General features: G+C 40.9%; 1 protein-coding gene across 5 annotated transcripts in view; it reads left to right on the top strand.

The window, feature by feature from the left end:
- MCTP2 (multiple C2 and transmembrane domain containing 2) overlaps nucleotides 1-19,791 on the top strand; it is a 202,634-nt gene that overhangs the window by 32,339 nt on the left and 150,504 nt on the right. For all 5 annotated transcript variants that reach the window (XM_068991401.1, XM_068991400.1, XM_068991399.1 and 2 more), the window contains exons 4-7: nucleotides 11,876-12,018; nucleotides 12,782-12,858; nucleotides 13,366-13,477; nucleotides 17,585-17,620. In XM_068991401.1, coding sequence (XP_068847502.1) covers nucleotides 11,876-12,018; nucleotides 12,782-12,858; nucleotides 13,366-13,477; nucleotides 17,585-17,620 — 368 coding nt within the window. The remainder of the gene's footprint in view (nucleotides 1-11,875; nucleotides 12,019-12,781; nucleotides 12,859-13,365; nucleotides 13,478-17,584; nucleotides 17,621-19,791) is intronic.

The following is a 19,791-nucleotide window of genomic DNA, read 5'->3' as shown; positions in this document are numbered from 1 at the left end:
CAGCAGCAAACTTGAAACCTGAATGATGCAAGCGCCCATCCTGAAATAGCAGTTACATTTCCTCCACTTGGTGGGTTTCGGTAGCCTGCCAGGATCTCAGCAGGGACGGACTTCGCTTTCCCCTCTTTCCACTAAGATACAGGCCAGCATCGGTCGGCTGTCTTTGTCCCCACTGCCGCTAGTGTGTGTTAGTTGCTCAGTCGCGTCCAGCTCTTTGCGACGCCATGGACTGTAGCCTGCCAGGCTCCTCTGTCCGTGGCATTCTCCAGGCAAGAAGACTGGAGTGGGTTGCCGTGCCCTCCTCCAGGGGGTCTTCCTGACCCAGGGATTGAACCCATGTCTCTCATGTCTCCTGCATTGGCAGGTGGGATTTTACCACCAGGAAGCCCTCCCACCATAGCCCTTCAGGGATTCTCACAACTAAGCTCTTTCCTCTGGAGGTTTTTCTTGCTGACGCTGTATCCTCACAGGCTTCCCAGGTGGCTCAGTGGTGAAGAATCCGCTGAACCAATTCAGAAGATGTGGGTTTGATCCCTGGGTCGGGAAGGTTCCCTGCCGAAGGAAACGGCAACCCACTCCACTCTTCTCACCTGGGAAATATGGACAGAGCAGCCTGGCGGGCTACCGCCCATGGGGCTGCAAAGAGTCAGACATGACTTACCGACTAAACAACAACTGTATTCTCACTGGTTGATCAGAAAGCGCCTGTCCTCCCCTGCTTTGGAGAGTTAGTTACCTGTCCCTTCAGTGGGATTCCATTTCCATTTCTGTGAAGGGCCCTGGAGCAAGACAGGCCTGCTTCCCGTGTCCACTGCTTGTAACAAACAGCCTTTCCACCTCCCCATCCAAAACCATTGACTTGAATATCCCATGCCTTCTGTTTGGTTGAATGGGATTTCTCTGTAAGGACTGGTTGGATCTTTTTCATTTCCATACTGATGTAATATGTGCATGCTGTTTTGAGTAGTTCTTTTTACTTCCTTCGTTGGGTTCTGATGTTGCCTATGATGAGTTCTGCTGGAGGGTGTGTGCATGGTTTGCACAGAGGCTGAAGTCCACAGAGGGTGCCTCTCCATGTGTTTGTGATTTCCCTTGTGGTTTAATTTGGATGTCAGCTACAGTGCTGGGCAGCTAATTCCATCACGCCATCACACCTTGGGTTTTTCTAGCATGCTGCATGTGAGGTGGGGAGCATGATGGCTGATGGTGAGGGGCATCATTCCAGAGACTGTCAATGTCTAACAAATTACCTGCAATCTCAGCAGCCCAGGACTGGTGGGTGGATTTGCATGAAGCACCACAGGGGTGGCTTGGCTTTGCTGCACATGCTCTGGGGTCTCACCTGGGAAACTTGAGATTTAGGGCGTGACTTGACTGCGGGGACTTCATCGTCCAAGGACTCAAAGGCCTGTTCACATGCATGTTGGGGGCCTGAGGTGTATGCTTGGAAGAGGAGGGCTGTTACACATGAGGCCTGACTTCCTCACAGCCCAGTGCTCTCAGAATCTTCACCCTTCTTAGGTCACAGCGCAGGGCTCTAGGCGTGAAGGTCCCGTGTATGGAGTGGCCACCGTGTCACCTGTTACAGCGAAAGCCTTGCAAGGAACATGGTGTTACTTTCACTTCCCTGCATTCATTAAAGTGGTTGTCCAGGTGATGGGGAGGGGCAGGCACCCTGGTTCTTGATGGAAGGAGTGTCAGAATTTCAGAGGTTATGCTTGGGGATTAAGTATGGCTGCACTTAAGTAGGGGCTTTTCTGGTGACTCGGATCACAAAGAATCTGCCTGCAATGCAGGATACCTCGGTTCGATCCCTGGTTTGGGAAGGGAATGGGTACCTGGAGAAGGGAATGGTGACCCACTCCAGTATTCTTGCCTGGAGAAGTCCATGGACAGAGGAGCCTGGCTGGGTTTATCCATGGGGTCACAAAGAGTCGGACACACCCGAGTGACTAAAACAAAAAGTTAGAGTGAGATGGGTCTGGGACTAAGGCTTGGGTTGAGCAACTTACCAACCATCCTCATCCTTAAAACGGCAACATAAATGGTGTTTATTTCACAGCTTTTGGAGGATTCAGTGAGATCACCCCTACGTTATTATACTAAACTTCGGCAGTGTTGTCCCCTTTCTGTAAAGGCTGGTGTCCATTTCATTAGACTTAAAATTATGCTTAAACAGTATTGTGAGCTGGGAACATTTTAAGTATTTTTATTAATAAAAAGAAGAATGTTAAGGCATCAATAGCTGCAATATGCTTTGTCAGCATGGGTTTCTGAAACACTGAGAGCTGATGTACACAGAGATCTGGGAGGCTTGGCCAGAGACAGACAGCTATACTGATCGCCTTTCCGGCTTACTCTTACTTCCTTTTGTCCCCGCGTGCTTTCTGTTCTGTTCACATTGATATATCCTGGCTTTTCTCTCCTGTTTTCTGTGTGGTCATGCCTTCTTCTATCTTTTACCTGGGTTCCCCCTCTTTTGGTGTTACAGGGACAGCTGTGCACATTGTCTTTAAGCAGAAGTTTACACCCCTGCGTGCTTCTGATCACTGGATCAAGAAGCAGGGTGCAGGCACCTCTTCCAGTGACCACTTCAGCAAGGGCCAACCTGTTCAGTAATCCGTTTACCAAATGGCACATTTACTGAATTTGTCAGCATATCGACAGTGTTTTTCGTTCATCTGTTTATAAGATTTAGTATATAAAGTTAATGGTTGAAAACCTTTAAAAACAACTTTTGAAGGTCTCTGGGTCATATTAGTTAATTGGCTATGAAGACAAAACCAAAACAACATCTTAAATAATATTGAATTTGTCTCAGGTCAAAAAAAATGATAAAAAGGAACAGAAGTGACCCAGCTTACACTGCAGATCCCAGAAAAGGGATGACTAAAGACAGAAGGAGAGAGACTGTTAGAGGTAACAGCTGGGGAGGGGCAGAGAGTAGGGAAAGCAGAGGAGTCCTGGGGTGGGGTGAGTCAGCTGATGGAAGTTGGGGGGCCCCTGGTAGAGGGGGAGGATCTGAAGGCCCCAAGAGGAGCTCGCTTTCCACAGCTCTCTTAATTCCCATTATTTATTCCATATGAACTTTATAAATAGTGAAAAATAGCAGTTTTGGTAAAACTTTATAAACAGTTAAACTAAGCCAGTTTTGGTAACATTGGTGAATTGCGATCATTGATCTCACTGCAAGTTGGCCGCTGGATGGTCTTCCAAAACACGGAATTTGGTGACTCTGGTAATTGATATCCCAGGGTCCAGCAGTGGACAAGCCTTGACCAAAATGTCATCAGGCTGTTAGACGTGCCGGGCTCCCCAAGAGGAGGGACGTCAGTCACCCTGGGAGAAAAGCCCAGGAATAGTTCAACCAGGAGAAAACATGGCCAGCAAGGCCCTTAGATGGTCCAAGAGGAGCCTGTTCTTCTGAGGTGGGTACCAAAAGAAGAGAAGCATGTGGCCACCACGTGCAGAAGGAGGGGCTAAAGCAATCCTGGGAATACATGTTCCCTTCATCCGATTTTAGTGGATGCAGCATGGCTTGGAATTCTCCTGGACCTGAATCTACTGCTTGACCTGGCTGCTAGACTTGAATCTACTTCTCTTTTAAGAAAAGTACACTGTGCTCTACTAAGGGAAACCATTCAGTATCACAGTTATCCAAGCCTATGCCCCAACCAGTGACGCTGAAGAAGCTGAAGCTGAACGGTTCTATGAAGACCTACAAGACCTTTTAGAACTAACACCCCCAAAAGATGTCCTTCTCATTATAGGGGACTGGAATGCAAAAGTAGGAAGTCAAGAAACACCTGGAGTAACAGGCAGATTTGGCCTTGGAATGCGGAATGAAGCAGGGCAAAGACTAATAGAGTTCTGCCAAGAAAATGCACTGGTCATAGCAAACACTCTCTTCCAACAATACAAGAGAAGACTCTACACATGGACATCACCAGATGGTCAATACCGAAATCAGATTTATTATATTCTTTGCAGCCAAAGATGGAGAAGCTCTATACAGTCAACAAAAATAAGACCAGAAGCTGACTATGGCTCAGATCATGAACTCCTTATTACCAAATTCAGACTTAAATTGAAGAAAATAGGGAAAACCTCTAGACCATTCAGGTATGACCTAAATCAAATCCCTTATGATTATCCCTTATGCTCAAAATTCTCCAAGCCAGGCTTTAGCAATATGTGAACTGTGAACTTCCTGATGTTCAAGCTGGTTTTAGAAAAGGCAGAGGAACCAGAGATCAAATTGCCAACATCCGCTGGATCATGGAAAAAGCAAGAGAGTTCCAGAAAAAACATCTATTTCTGCTTTCTTGACTATGCCAAAGCCTTTGACTGTGTGGATCACAAGAAACTGTGGAAAATTCTGAAAGAGATGGGAATACCAGACCACCTAACCTGCCTCTTGAGAAATCTGTATGCAGGTCAGGAAGCAACAGTTAGAATTGGACATGGAACAACAGACTGGTTCCAAATAGGAAAAGGAGTACGTCAAGGCTGTATATTGTCACCCTGCTTATTTAACTTATATGCAGAGTACATCATGAGAAACGCTGGGCTGGAAGAAGCACAAGCTGGCATCAAGATTGCTGGGAGAAAAATTAATAATCTCAGATATGCAGATGACACTACCCTTATGGCAGAAAGTGAAGAGGAGCTAAAAAGCCTCTTGATAAAAGTGAAAGTACAGAGTGAAAAAGTTGGCTTAAAGCTCAACATTCAGAAAACGAAGATCATGGCACCTGGTCCCATCACTTCATGGGAAATAGATGGGGAAACAGTGGAAACAGTGTCAGACTTTATTTTTTTGGGCTCCAAAATCACTGCAGATGGTGACTGCAGCCATGAAATTAAAAGATGCTTACTCCTTGGAAGAAAAGTTATGACCAACCTAGATAGCATATTCAAAAGCAGAGACATTACTTTGCCAACTAAGGTCCGTCTAGTCAAGGCTATGGTTTTTCCAGTAGTCATGTATGGATGTGAGAGTTGGACTGTGAAGAAAGCTGAGCACCAAAGAATTGATGCTTTTGAACTGTGGTGTTGGAGAAGACTCTTGAGAGTCCCTTGGACTGCAAGGAGATCCAACCAGTCCATTCTGAAGGAGATCAGCCCTGGGATTTCTTTGGAGGGAAAGATGCTAAAGCTGAAGCTCCAGTACTTTGGCCACCTCATGCGAAGAGTTGACTCATTGGAAAAGACTGTGATGCTGGGAGGGATTGGGGGCAGGAGGAGAAGGGGACGACCGAGGATGAGATGGCTGGATGGCATCACGGACTCGATGGATGTGAGTCTGAGTGAACTCCGGGAGTTGGTGATGGACAGGGAGGCCTGGTGTGCTGCGATTCATGGGGTCGCAAAGAGTTGGACATGACTGAGCAACTGAACTGAACTGAACTGAACTAAGGGAAAGTTTTTTCTTCTGTCCCATGGGACTCAGGAAGAGTGGCCTTTGAATTTCCATAAAGCCTGTAATGGTCTCTGGAGGCGCCCGTTAAGGAATGTACAGTTGAAATGTCATACAGAGTGAAGTCAGTCAGAGAAAAGCAAATATATATCAATGCATATAAGTGAAATCTAGAAAAATAGTATATATGGTCTTATTTGCAAAGCAGAAACAGAGATGCAGACATAGAGAACAAACATAGATACCAAGGGGAGGAGGTTCAGTAGGATGAATTGGGAGATGAGGATTGACACGTAGACACTGCTGATCTCATGGATAAAATAGTTAGCTAGTAAGAACCTACTGCATAGTACAGGGAACTCTACCAATGCTCTGAAATCCAAAAAGAAAGGGTACACACACACATGCATGCACACACACACACACACACACACACACACACACCCCCCCAAGGATGGGCGATTCACTTTGCTGTACAGCAGAGACTTAACACGACATTGTAAAGCAACTATGCTCCGATTGAAAACTCCAGCTGCAGTTGGACACAGTTTAACCTGGAAATCTCAGTGTAACTGCTAGAGGGCAGCAGCCGCTGTTCAGAAATCATCACTCGGTTGTTCTCTCCAAATCAGGTCTGTTTTTTATTTGGCCAGCCTCACAGAAAGTTAGAACTTATAGATCCCTTATAAAAACAGCTCAGATTTACTTTTTTTTTTTTTTTTTTACCTTCTGGCAAGAAGAGAATTCTAAATAAGTGTATGAATTGAAAAGAGTCTAAGCGTATGTGCATAAATAAAATAATAGTCACTTATTACTCTGAAGCCAGAGGATAGAAAAAATGTTGAATGTATGCTTTTGATATGTGTCCAAATACTGTTTATGCAGTGTGAATTTATCTATATGTATCTAAAGTTCCCTAACGACTTAGTAAATAATTGTTGACTTGGAACTGAACTCTTAGGACCCCCTGACAGAAGTATTCAGACAGCTCCTTCCTTCTACAGGTGAAGATGGTAAGGCCTAAGGAAATCACAATGCGTAAGGTTATATGGTTATTAAAAGGAAGGTCTGGGAATGTAATCCACCATGCCCATCTTAACTTTATTCATTCATTTATTCACATCTTCATCAAATTCAACTACTATGCATATTAGATAACTCTGGGCATACATCCTACCTTCCAGAACTTTGATTTGGAGGAGTTTAATATTATGTGTTCAGGTGACCAAGTAAAATGCTTTCTATATTTAAATAATTTTATGAAATACAGAGTCAAAAAGTTGAACCCTTTTTTTTTTCTTATACATTTTAATTTATTTATGTGTCTTTAACTTGGCTGTGCTGTGTGTTGGTTGTGGCATGAGGAGTCTTTCACTGCCCTTTGTGGGCTCTTGGCCGCTATGGACGAGTTTCTCCCGAGTGGTGCACAGACTAAGTATTTAACGGCACACGGGCTTAGTTGCTCTGCAGCATGTGGGGTCTTAGTTCCTGGACCAGGAATCAAACCCTTGTCCTCTACATTGGAATGTGGATTCTTAGCCACTGGACCACCAGGGACGTCCCAGACTGTTTTTATTGTTTGCTTTTGTTTGTCATTAATGCACTTCTTGGGCTTTCGCAGTGTAATGTTTTACTCTACATAGGAAGTTCCCAGTAAGGGAAGAGTAAACAGCTTTTCCCAGTGGTTCCGATGACAAGACCCTTTCAGTCTGTGGAGCATCGTGAAATATGAGTGCTCCATGAATCATGCTTTGCGAAACCTCGCATCAGTGCTTCTTAGGGTCTGGGTATAGCTTTCTATCCAACTCCCTGGTGCTATAGTATCTCAGCTACCAGGTTCCTTTGATTTTGCCTGTTTCTTCTTCCTTCTAAATTATAAGCTGCTGCCAGATTTATATTTCTAAAGCTTGGCTCTGATCATTCTGCTCCCCTGCTTATAAGTAAACCTGAATTTCCTTCCCTCTCGCACTAAAATAATTCCAGATGGAGCAAAGACTTAAGTGTAAAAAATGAAAAACTACAAAAATCAGTGGGAAGAAACATGACTGAACTAATTTAAAATCCTTTAGTGAGGAAACTTCTCCTAAACAGAATGTTAAATGACAATGTCATAAATAAAACTGGTAAATTTGCCTAAATAAAAAATGAAAATAACTTATTATAAGAAATAATGTAAGTTTAAACAAAGTATGACAAGATTTACAGCCAGTGGCTGCTTTCTGTAATTAAGGGCTCATTCAAATCCATAAGCAGAAGACAAAATCACGAGCTCATAGAAAAATGGGCAAATGATATCAGTGAGAATTTCCCTGACAAAGAAAGACAAATGTAGATCATGAAAATATGAAAGATCCTAAACTTCACTGAAAATGTTAATGATCGAGCAAAATAAAGATACTCTGTTGTTTTTTTTTACCTGCCATTAGTTCAAAGTAAAGGTTTATGACATCAAGTATTGGTAAGCATGTAAAGAAAAAATTACAAAACATATACTTTTAGTGGAAGTGTAAATTTTGACAGGTTTTGGAAGAATAATTTGACTGTGGTTGTCAGAACCAGAAAAGACACATATTCATTTGTCCTGCATCTTTAAAAAAATATAATCATATGTGAACTCCAAGATAGACATACATGGATGCTTGTAGTGTTGTTTGTGCTAATAAAAAAAAATTGCCAATGAAATAAATGTTCATTATTTGATAACTAATTGCATAAATTAAGATACAATAACAGTGAAAATGTATGCAGTTGGTAAGAGTTAAAAAACTGAGAAATCTGTATTGTTGATATGAACAGAGCTTCAAGGTACTTTAATTGTGAAATTAGTGCATCTAATATGATTACATTCAAGTTAAAAACAACTCTTGTATTTTTTCTTGTAAAACATTCTAGAAACGGGTGCATTAGAGAAATGGGAATGAGGAAAGATTAAGGGGGTGGAGAGTTTTTGTTTCATACCTTTCAGAATCATATGTGTGTACTACACTTTTTAAACATTTTTATATAAAAAAGAAAAACAAAACCACCCTTTATTTCTTACAGAGCAAAACCATAACTTTTTATTTTGTGATTTTAAGGTATTTTAGTCTCTGATTCAAAACTGGATTTTTAAAATTTTCTCATTAAACATTTTTTCCCTTAACTTTTGGCATGAAATAAAATGCTGGCTGGACACCACACAACTTCAGGCATTTCTTAATTGACGGTCTCTTTGCCCTTGCAGTGCCAATCCCTCCAGCCGAAATGGCCTTGGTCCTTCTCTGTGTGGCCAGATCCACCCGTGTTTCAATTGCCGCCTGCTTTATTTCAGCCTCCGCTGATACTGCAGTTAGCGCTGTGAGCGAGCATTGAACCCCCAAGCTCTATTCTCTTTTGACACTTACCTCTTGGGCCTGGTGTTATATTTGCCGTGCGTCTGCTGTCCGCCAGGTACAGAAGAAAAGGTTTTGGATGGATTTTCCCTTGCAGTTCCCCTTGGTACCCAGCAGTGGGCTGTGGTCCGAGGTGACCTGCGTTTGCGGCCCGTGAGTGATGGTAGCGGCCGGGCAGGTACTGGGCCCACAGAGCTGTGCCCATCGGGGTGTCGTGAGCAGAAATAGGGACTGCCCTGCGCTGTTGTCGGGAGCGTGAATCGGCGCAGCGTTTCTGGAGGCTCACCCTCTCTGAGCACACACAGAACACCACAGCATGTTTGGCAGGGGAGCGGGAAACCCCGGCCACGGATGCTTAAACGCTCGCGTGGTCTAAAGCCGAGGCTGTGTGATTCCGTGGCGTCCGCGTGGCGGAGTGGGTGGTAACCCAGAGAGGGCGCCTCGTCTCAGGCCTCCTGGTCTCATTCTCCTTCTGAAGTTCCACAGCACCTCTTTATTCCCGAGAGCCACATTGTTTATGAAGCATCCCGTTGGAGGGGGAGGGTTAAAGTCCACCCATTCAGGTGTCATCTCACCAGTTGTATCATCTGGGCCTTGCATTCCTGAGCGGCGACCCCTTTTCAGAACCGGCCTAGTTAAGATGTCACTTGCCTGACAGTGAGGCACTTAGGCGCTGAGAGAAAAACCGCGACGTGCCCCCCAAGCCCCCACCCCCCCGTTTCTCAAATTTTCCCTAACAATTAACTCTGCGCTCACTTGACACCCTGGTTCCTTGTTTGGCTGTGTAAACCCCGGTCCCTTTTTTTCTATTAATTCCAGACATTAATATTTTCTTTCACGCGCTGCCGCCATTCACCCGTGAAACAGTTTGAACATTATGTAGCTGTCAAGATGCCTGGGGATTACCCAGCGTGCTTTGCCTCTGAGAAAGTGACACCACCGAGGCCAGCTTGTGAGATGTTTATTTTGAGAGCACGCTGACAGGCATGAAGGCCTGATCCCAGAGTGGCAATTTCATTTAATTAAAGGCCTCTTTTTATTAGAGCCCCCCCCCTTTTTTTATCTATATATATATCAGAATGATTGTTAAAATCTGACTTGCCAGAGGTGTTCTCTTGTACTGTAAAAGGGAGGGAGGTGGGACGGATTACTCACTCACCAGTGGCTCTGCCCCTGAATGGCGGGGAATGCCTTCGTTTTTGCTCTCCTGCTCAGACCTGCGTGCATGAGTGTCCAGGTTTGAAAGAAGTACTGCTGGGTTCTTGGGAAAGTCGCATTGACATATGGACACTATCGTGTGTGAAAGATAGCTAGGGGAGGCTGTTGTATAGCCCAGGGAGCCCAGCTCTGTGCTCTGTGAGGACCTGGGGAGGTGGGGAGGCTCGTCTATATAGTGATGACTGATTCGAGTTGTGTGGCAGAAACCAACATGTCATTGTAAAGCCGCCTTCCTCTGGTTCACAAAATAAATTGAAAAATTAAAAAAGCAAAATAAAGACTGCTGGGTTTCTGCGCCTTTGTTGCCAGACTTAAACTGTAGGAGTTGAATATGCATCCGTGTCTGTTTGTTGTTGGATTTCTTTGTTTTAAAGTTAGTAGCCTTGCAATCCTGGAATGGCTGAGTTAACACTCAGGGACCTTGGTTCCTCTATTAGGACTTTTAATCAGCGTGTGTTATCTTACCCTCGAGTGACGTGACTGCCAGTTAAAATCTTCAGGATAAGGATTGCAATTGTGATCAGGAGTTTTCCATCCTGCAGAAACCTCAGAAAGAGCTGAAAAAAAAAAAAAGGATTGAAATGATTCATGGTAGATATTAAGGAGTTGGAAATATTTGTGACAGAGTAGCCTAATTGATTTTTGATGTAAAAAATCAAAACTCTATCAACTTGACTTTAATATCAAGAACACACATCAGTAAATCTGTGTAGGCCTCTGTTGGGCATTGTCCAAGACACCTGGAATGTGTCAATGAACAAAACAGACCACTGGGCTCTGAGCTCAGACTTATTCAGAGTCTGGTTCACAATGAATTATACCAGCATACCTCCCAAAATTAGAATTTTTTTTCTTTCTTTGTAGCATGATCAGCTGGCCTTCATTTTTGCCCTGTGGGTTATTCATTCATTCATTCTTGCCTCCTTTCTTCCTCATTCACTGACCAGTAGTGCACAGGATGTCCCAGGATGCACAAGGATGTTCTCTGCCCTGAGTATGCTGGTACACTTGCACGTGTGTAACACACTTGCATAGCACATAATCCTGGTATTCTGTTTATGGGCATTGTTTTTTTCTCAGTTGATCTCAGGAGTGTGGAGGAGGGTCTGTCATCGGTCCCTCTTTCTGCTTTGGACACTGTGGCTCTGGCGGCACATTATTCATTCCTCTTGGCATCTGTTTCAAAGCTCCCCGGGAGGAGGCCGCAGGTCAGGGTGTCAGCCCCGGCCTGCTGAGGGCCTGGCTGAGGGGGCGTCCAGCTGGCCTGGGGGAACCAGTGTTCTCTGCGTTGCTGCAAGTGTGGGGGTGGCAAAGAATGGGCACTTTGTCGGTTTAATCTCTGTGGCCCCTGTTCCAGTGTGCGTCCCTTGGACCCATCTTTTGAGCCGATGGGTCCAGAGATTTATTTATTATGATTATGTTCTAAAGTACAGGGTTCTCTCGAGCCAGCCATCTGGCCAAATGTTTGAAAACGGTTTCTTTCCCTTCTCCCTGACTCATGGCCACCCTTGGGAGGGGTGGGCTTCTCTCCAGGATCCCTGACGTCGGTGGCTGGTGCCGGTGGATTTTACGTCTTGAACTTTTTGTGGGTAGGAGAGTGATGATATTCCCACAGTGAAACCACGCAGAGAAAGTTCAAGGACCCCATGTGTATTCAATCACAAAAGGCAAAGAAGAATCAGCATTTTCCTCAAATTGTTTCGTTTCTCTCCACTCTCAGCCCTCAGTCTCTGCGCAGGGAGACGTTTGTTCGGGGTGTGCTCAGTGAGACGCTTTGAGTCTGGAGTGTGGGAAGAATCCTCACTTAAAGGAGATCCTAGGCTTTCTGTATTTTTTAAACCGGTCCTGCTCTCTTTTTCTGTTAAAGGCACGAGTGATCCCTATGTGAAGTTTAAGCTGAATGGGAAGACCCTGTACAAAAGTAAAGTCATATATAAGAACTTGAACCCAGTTTGGGACGAGATAGTCGTGTTGCCAATACAAAGCCTTGATCAAAAGCTGCGTGTGAAGGTAATCCCAGATGACGTTCAGGCCTCCTCTTTTATTAAAAAATATTCATTTCTCAGACATCTTTGCCTTCTTAAAAGTCACCTTCCCCAAATTCATTCTTGTATAATTCCTAAGCCCTGGGTTAAAAAATATGTGTGGAAGGAATTCTTTATACCCTTGGTTCAAAAATGTATGTTACTCTCAGATCAGTCAGAGTGAAAATAATATCCCCATTGATTGTATTTAAACTTACTGAATGTGGAAGAATTATTACTGCCAATGCAGTGGTGACAAGTACTAAAGCCTTTCTCATTAGGAATAACTTTATACTTAATAGAGCTTTAAGCTACCGGTTATAAGCATCAATTGCTCTAACATCTGGGTTAAAACTGCATGAGTTGAGCACAGGATGGGATTGCTGTAGAATATTTTGCAAATTTCTATTTAATTAGCAGAGGTGCCCACAGTGGAAAATACTAAATTTTAATGAGAGACCATTTAAACTACAGAGAGTGGTCCATTGTGCATAATGTCTTAATGCATATGAATACTGCCTTAAAAGTATTTTCTATTATTTTGGCCATAGTAAGCCAAATGGACAGGTTTGAATAATTTTGTTCTCTTCACCAGCTTGGCTAAATTCTTCTTTAACTATATTGTGCAAATTATTTTTAGATCTAGAAGACTGAACTCAAAATTCCCAGTGTACTGCATTTATGCATACTGTGATATACTCAATTTGTTTACCTTATTAATGCATTACTGGCCCCCCTTCTCTTTGTAGGTATATGATCGAGATTTAACTATATCTGATTTCATGGGTTCTGCATTTGTCATTTTGAGCGATCTTGAGCTTAACAGGTATTGTAATTTTACCATCTAATTGTGATTAGTGAATTTTAGAGGTAACTCAAGATAATAAAATGAAAAATCTGAATAAATGGAAGAGTGCTGTAAAATGTGAGCTTTTCTATTATTTTTGCTTTTTAGCTCCCAAATATATATTGGTCTGACATTACATCTTCCATAACATAATTTAAAAGGTGTGAGCATAATTTAAAAGGGTGAATTTTGTACTTATGTTTGTTAATATTCAGGTTCATTAACCTACTTACCTTAAAATTAAAACGAGTATTTACATTATCTTTGGGCAGTAGGGGAGAAGAATCAGTTGACCATCTGTTGAATTAGGCAGTGCGTTTCTTGACCCTGAAAAACTGGTTTATTTTCACTGAATTTGGTGTTTTCTTTAACATATGTCTTAGACCTATTTAGAAGTAGATTTTTATCATAAGGACCTGATATATTCTCAGGCAAAAAATACTACCCCAATAAATGCTAATGTCATTTGTTGCCTTTTGCTTCTAGAACGACTGAGCATATCTTAAAATTGGAAGATCCAAACAGTTTAGAGGATGACATGGGAGTGATCGTATTAAATTTGAACCTAGTAGTAAAACAGTGTGATTTCAAGAGACACGTGAGTCTGACCCTTTTTTTCTTTTTAAAATTCTCCATAGCAATTTTTCTTTGATAATTGGGTTACCAGGTGACTGACATTTTTGTCATTATTTGAGTAGGGGGAAAAATTGCATAGAGATTTAAAGTTCTCTAACTGTGATAATGTACAGCCTTTCTTTTGGAAATCTGGAAAGAAAAACCCATTAAAGAATGATCTGTTTTGGCTAGGGATGTGAATGTGTTGCTGTTATTAAATATATACACTGCTTATGGTTTACTTGCAACACCTCATCCAAAATACCACTTTTACTTAGTGTCACTGTTTCCATTTACCATTTTCTTAAGAACTAGATGACTTAGGCATTATTCAGTTATGAAAAGCAATTTCTAGGATTTAATCATCATGCTGTATGTACATTATTAAGATGATCAATGCATCATTTCCATCTCAACTTTTTCTTTTAGCTACCACATTTTCTATTGAGAGTACTTCTGAGGAGATACACATTTTAATATTCTCTGGTAAATTACATGAAAATTTCTAGTTATTGTACTACCTATTAAAGATATCTATAGCATCAGAAAAAAAAAGCATTGGATTTTGTGACAATACGATTGGCACTCTGTTTTTAGGAGCACGTATGTGAATATGAACCATAATCTTATTTTATATTTTGGTATTATATGTTACAATTCCAAGAATGAAAATGAAAATGAAAGCATCCTTGATTGTAATTTAGTTGAAAGGTATTTGAAAAGCCAATGAAAAACAGCTACTTGAGAAAGGACTAAGATATGTTAAAATTTAAACTTGATGGAATCTGGTATGAAAATCTTAAGCCTGTTTTTAAATTAAGCCTCCAATAATATTTCTTGGATTGAGTCACTGGGGTCAGTGTGGAGAATATTCTTCATTTTGACATCACCTTTGCTGTTGGTTGTAATTTATTTTCATGATGAAAATCATGAGTGATTTACTAGTGAACTTACTGAAGATAGCTCAAAGGAGTTAAAAAACAAACAAACTGCGCAGTGACTTTTCAGTTGCCAGAGGGTCAACTGCACAGTTGTTATTTTTAATTTGAATTCTTTACTTATGAGCATTTACTTGACGTTAACTTTGGGAACGTGTTCTCCGTTTGTTAATGAAGAAGTGGCATGGTTAAAACCTGAGGCCTCAATAGCACTGATATTTTGATGTTAAAATGTCTCACACTGATGTAAAAATAAATCCTTTCCCATCCAACCTAATGATGGAGGGATTTCCTTTAGCTTCTCATAGTTTTGATGGCATTGCCATTGAATTTGGTGTCCATGCACCCAGTAGGTGACCGATTCCATGAGCTGGATGCCAGGTTAAAATGACATGCCGTGTCGATGAGCATTGTGTTTGCCACATGGTTGCCCAGTTGCCATCTGGTATATTCTGAAAATTTCTTACATATTTAAATGCGGTTTGTAAATTTGGATAATGACCTCATGAAGCGAGCTGCATAATAGCAGCCTGCTTATTCCACTTGTGGATTTTTCTGTAGTGTATTGGATCCTATTTAGCAATACTACTGGCATTTAAAATATATTGAAATATTGCCGAAATTTGGAGTTTTTAAAGAGAGCCATTTCAGTTAAAGTTTATTTCAAATTTCAGAGCAATTAATACTCAAGGCAGCTTGAGTTTGTTTTTGGAAAACATCTCAAAGCCTGTCTATTCAGAGCATCTAGTGAAAAGAGAGACACTTCTCATTCAGTTTGGTCCTTCTTTCCTTTGACTCCCCATCCCCTGTTTTTGAGAGCTTGTCAGGTTGTATGCATTACCTACTAGATATGATTTTTCATTTTCTTTGTTCTTTGCTTGTTTGGCAGGGGGTCTAGGGCACACTATATTTACTATATGTGTGTGTGTTTGTATGTATATGTACATACATGTATATACATATGTACATATACATTACACATGTATATATTACTATATGGATGTGTGTGTATATATGTATATGTAGCCAATGGGGTTGCAAAGGGTTGGACATGACTTTAACGACTTAACAACAATAACAAATATATAACCAAGATGGAGTATAATAATAATAATAATAACTATGCCTGTTTTATTTGTTCTGATTGGTAGTGTAATTTTCCTATTGATATACTTGTTCGGAGTACAGCTGAGGAGGGAATAATTTATCCTGGGTCATGTGTGGCTATTCAATTTAGCATGAATATCAGGGACTCTTGGGATAGAGTCGATATCAGAAAACACTTGCTCTTTTTCTTGAGTTTAAGTTAGTATTTAAAGATATACTTATATTGGTTTTTTTAAAATGGGAATAACTAACAGGGGAGACTGGGATTGCTTGGAAATAATTTGTGTATAAATTTCCATTTTAATTTAAAACCTGATGGAGAGATTTCAGCTTGAATTCTCAGTTCTGTACCCGTGGTCATTGAGGCAGTCTTTATTGCTTTAGAGTCAAGCTGATAAAAACCTTAACACGTGCAAAATGTCTGTGAATTGACGCTCAGGGCCAGGGCCTGTGGGCATGGTGCAGTTAGAAGGTGAGACACTGGCTGGAGCACTGACGGGCCTGCCTTCTGTCTCTCTTGACAAAGTTGGATTAGAGTTCCAGTCATGGGCTCTCTCATCAGACTGTGTGGGTTTGAATCTCAACTCCCCTGTTTTTAGTTTTGAGAAGTTAAGTGATCAGGTCGGATTCACAGAATTGCCTAACCTCTCTCAGCTACAAGTTCCTCATGTGTGAAATAGGGATTAAAAAAATCTATTTTATGGGTTTGTAAAGATCACGATGACCACAAATAGTGCTTAGCATGGAGCAGACACTTGATATAAGGTAGTGTTAGTATTATAGTGAGCAAACACTGGTACTCATTTTCCATTAATTTTCTTATCTATTTTTTAGTCTTTGGGGATATAAAAATCAAGTGAATTATATTTCAAAAGGCTGTTTAGAAATAGCCGTGTGTATTTACAAGATATGATTAATTTTAGTGCTTGTTCTGGGTGAAAATATTTGTCCATATGTTATTGGGAAAATACAAAAAGAACTGATTTTAACACCCAGGTTGGAGTATCTATAACTCTGGGTCACATGCCGAGTGGCTGAGCTCACAGTGTCACCAGAGGCAGTGTTTTTACTGAAGAATATTTTCAAGACATTTCTGTACCAGCATTTCAAGGTGTTGGTCCCCGGAATATAACTGAACTTCCCCCAAAGATGATTTCTCTTCTGGTTTGTAATTTATTGGGGAGATGTATTGACAAAGCGGATAGGTTATTTGCCTAAAGGTATTTTTTTTCCCCTTAATCATAATAGTTACTATGAGCTGCTCAATTAGATTCATAATTGAGTAATAATCTGCTAAATTTATCCAGTTAGCTGGTTAACCAGCCAGAATAGAGCTTCACAGTACTGGACGGTGACAGGGGTAATGAGGAATTTTGTTAGGAGAGAACTTTAATTATGGCAAAAATTCAGCAGCCTTAGCTCGACAAATGAAAGATCAAAAAGAGAACAGTGGTGAGGTTACCGGCTGTTCAGAATATTATTTTCCTTCCCTCCCTCACTGCTGCATTAGCTTGTTTTTCTTAACTGTGCAGGAATGACTCCCATTGTTTTTCCTATTATTTTGAATATTGAGATTTACTCAACAGAGGGAAATGGAATGATTTTTTTTTTTCCTGTATCTAAGACTACAGAAACTTCAACTAACTTTGTCCATGAACTTTTTAAACATTTTCATAATGCTCTCTGAATATTTCAGGTAAGAGAAATCTGCCTTTCCACTTTGCTTTTAGAAGTAAAATTATAGTGTTTTCAGGCAAATAAAAACATGAATGTGTCTTGTAAGGACCGAGCAGTGTTATGTGTCCTTTTCTTTTCATTTTTGAATTCGGTGAGAAAATGGTGTAACACAACCATGGAAATGTGATTTTCCTAGGTTTCTAACTATCTTCTTGTTCTGTGTTTTCTCTAACCTCAGAATGTGGGTGTCAGTTGTTTGAATGCAGTCTGAGCCATCTAACTAGCATAATAACACGATCATGTTGTTAACAGCTCCATTTCTCTCTTTTGTTTTGCCGTTTTCACCATCCAATGGACGTAATCCTTAGCGTTGGTCAAATCGGAAGCGGTTAAGTGCCAGCAAGGTAAATATAAGCTGTTTTCTTTCTTTTCATCATGTGGTTCATCTTTGTAGCAAAGACAAATGTAGACATGATTGATACTATCCAACCTTTCCATGTAGAGGCTTTTATTCTCTCTGACTGCTGATATGAATAAAAAGGAAACATACACTCTTATAAATTTCATTTAATAACAGCATAGCCAGATGTTAGACTTATGCTTGTTTTAGAGGTGAACTTTAATATGTGCTGGCCATGTTAGAATGTTACACTTCAGGATGGGGGACACATGTACACCACTGATTCATGTCAATGTATGGCAAAAACCACAATATTGTAGAGTAATTAGCCTCCAATTAAATAAATAAATTAAAAAAAGAATGTTACACTTCATTAAGCTTGAATTATTTGTAGTTGCAGTGCAGTTAGACTTAGTCCTTTAGAAAGTTATTTATCATTAGGTAGAAGCTGATTTTGGTGCTCTAAGGGCAACGAAAAGATTGAGAGGAATATGTGGTATATTTTATAAATCCTTTTTATACTATTTCTATTTTACCATTTATTTGTTTATTTTTGTGAGTGTTTCTTTGTTTCTTTAAAGATTTCTCCATGAAAAATAGTTGGGTGCAATTGAAGGTAGGGATGTGTTATCAATTCATCAGGTTCTGAAGGTAACACATTGTCACTGAAGTGACTAAATGTCAAAATTCACGTAATGTAAACAAATCCCCAAAAACTCTGTATAACTTACTTCAGCTCTGCTACTTCCAGAAGAGGAATAATCAAGATGCAGGTGCCTGTGATGGGTCTGTGTGTTAGGGGAGGGTGCGTAGGCAAGCTCTGTCTATGCATTTATTTATATACACACACCTGTACACAGAGGTATACCAGTTCTCATTTCTAACCTGTAGTTGCTTACTTCGCTGTAAAATAAGGAGACTGAAACAAAGATTTTGTGCGTTATAAGAGCGTGTGTGTGTGTATGTGAGAGAGAGAGAGATCTGTAACCTGACTAGTCATTTAGGAAGGCAAACTTTCTAAGCCTTGCTTTTTAAAATCCAGAGGAATCAAAGTTCTGACTCTTCCTAAAATGTATATCCTTTGCATTTTGGGAGCCCTTTAAATATAACCAGGCTAAGCTTTTTTTTTTAATTTAGCTTTGTTTTAATCCTACCTGTTCACTGGGTTTTCAGAACTCTTGTTCTTTTTAGACATAAACTTAAGAGGCAATAAATAATCATGTGAAGCCATCTCAAAAATCCCTCCAACTTTTGTCTTACTCCTTTATAGTCACTAGAGGGTAGGAGAACATCATGCTCTCTGCAGAAGGGAGCTGGCTCTCCCTCTCGCGTATTAAGCGTTGCTGTAACCATCCGGAGCAGTAAAGTTTCCCAGCATGCTCCGGCGAAACCTGACAAAGCAGTATTTTCTCGTTTATTGATTCTGCCGCTGCACTAAAACACTGGTACTGTACATCAATAACCATCTTTAGTTAGGGAGCTCCGGCCTGTGGAAGAGCGCTGGCAGTTTGTGGAAGAACATAAAGGCTAGAAAGAAAAATTGTGAGCTTGGGGAATATTGGAGTCTAGGGAGGACAGGAGAGGTTAGGAAGAATGGCCCAAGGAATGAGGAGGGGAGAAAAATGTTGCCGGCCAGGATAAAGATATCAAAACTAGGATAGGAACAGAGGATCCTGGAGAGCAGTATTTATGTCTGTGCTGCGGAGTGGCATCTCACCACTGACTGCTGTCTCCTTTTTTCCCTCTCATTGTAGTTTCTAGAATTTTGACTTCAGGGCACTGGGCTCAGAGACTTAATAAATGCCTGCACCTAGTACACAGTGTTTCATAAAACCTTTGATGAATAGAGGTCACTGAAAGCTACTTATGATCATGGGTGAGAGATGCAATTTATGGATTGGTGCAGAATTTCAATTGTTAGGGTGACTTTTTGCTACTTAGAGCCTGCAGTTATAGAGGGAAAAGTGAGATAAGTTCTAATTTAGCTCATAAAAGTGAGTCACAGGGAAAATCTATAGTCTCTGTGATTAACTCTCTGTAACAGTAGTTAAAATACCCTGATCAGTCTCCCTTGGTAGCTTTAAACTATAAACTGCTTTTTTTAGGATTTCCATTTAAAAATTAGAAAGCAGACATTTAACATAAAGAAGATTATTTAATCTGAGTATATAAAAT

This window comes from Capricornis sumatraensis, chromosome 19 (assembly GCF_032405125.1).
Source record: "Capricornis sumatraensis isolate serow.1 chromosome 19, serow.2, whole genome shotgun sequence".
Classification (NCBI taxonomy): domain Eukaryota; kingdom Metazoa; phylum Chordata; class Mammalia; order Artiodactyla; family Bovidae; genus Capricornis; species Capricornis sumatraensis.
Note: the sequence above shows the minus strand (reverse complement) of the source record. Positions and strands in the feature narration are given on the sequence as shown.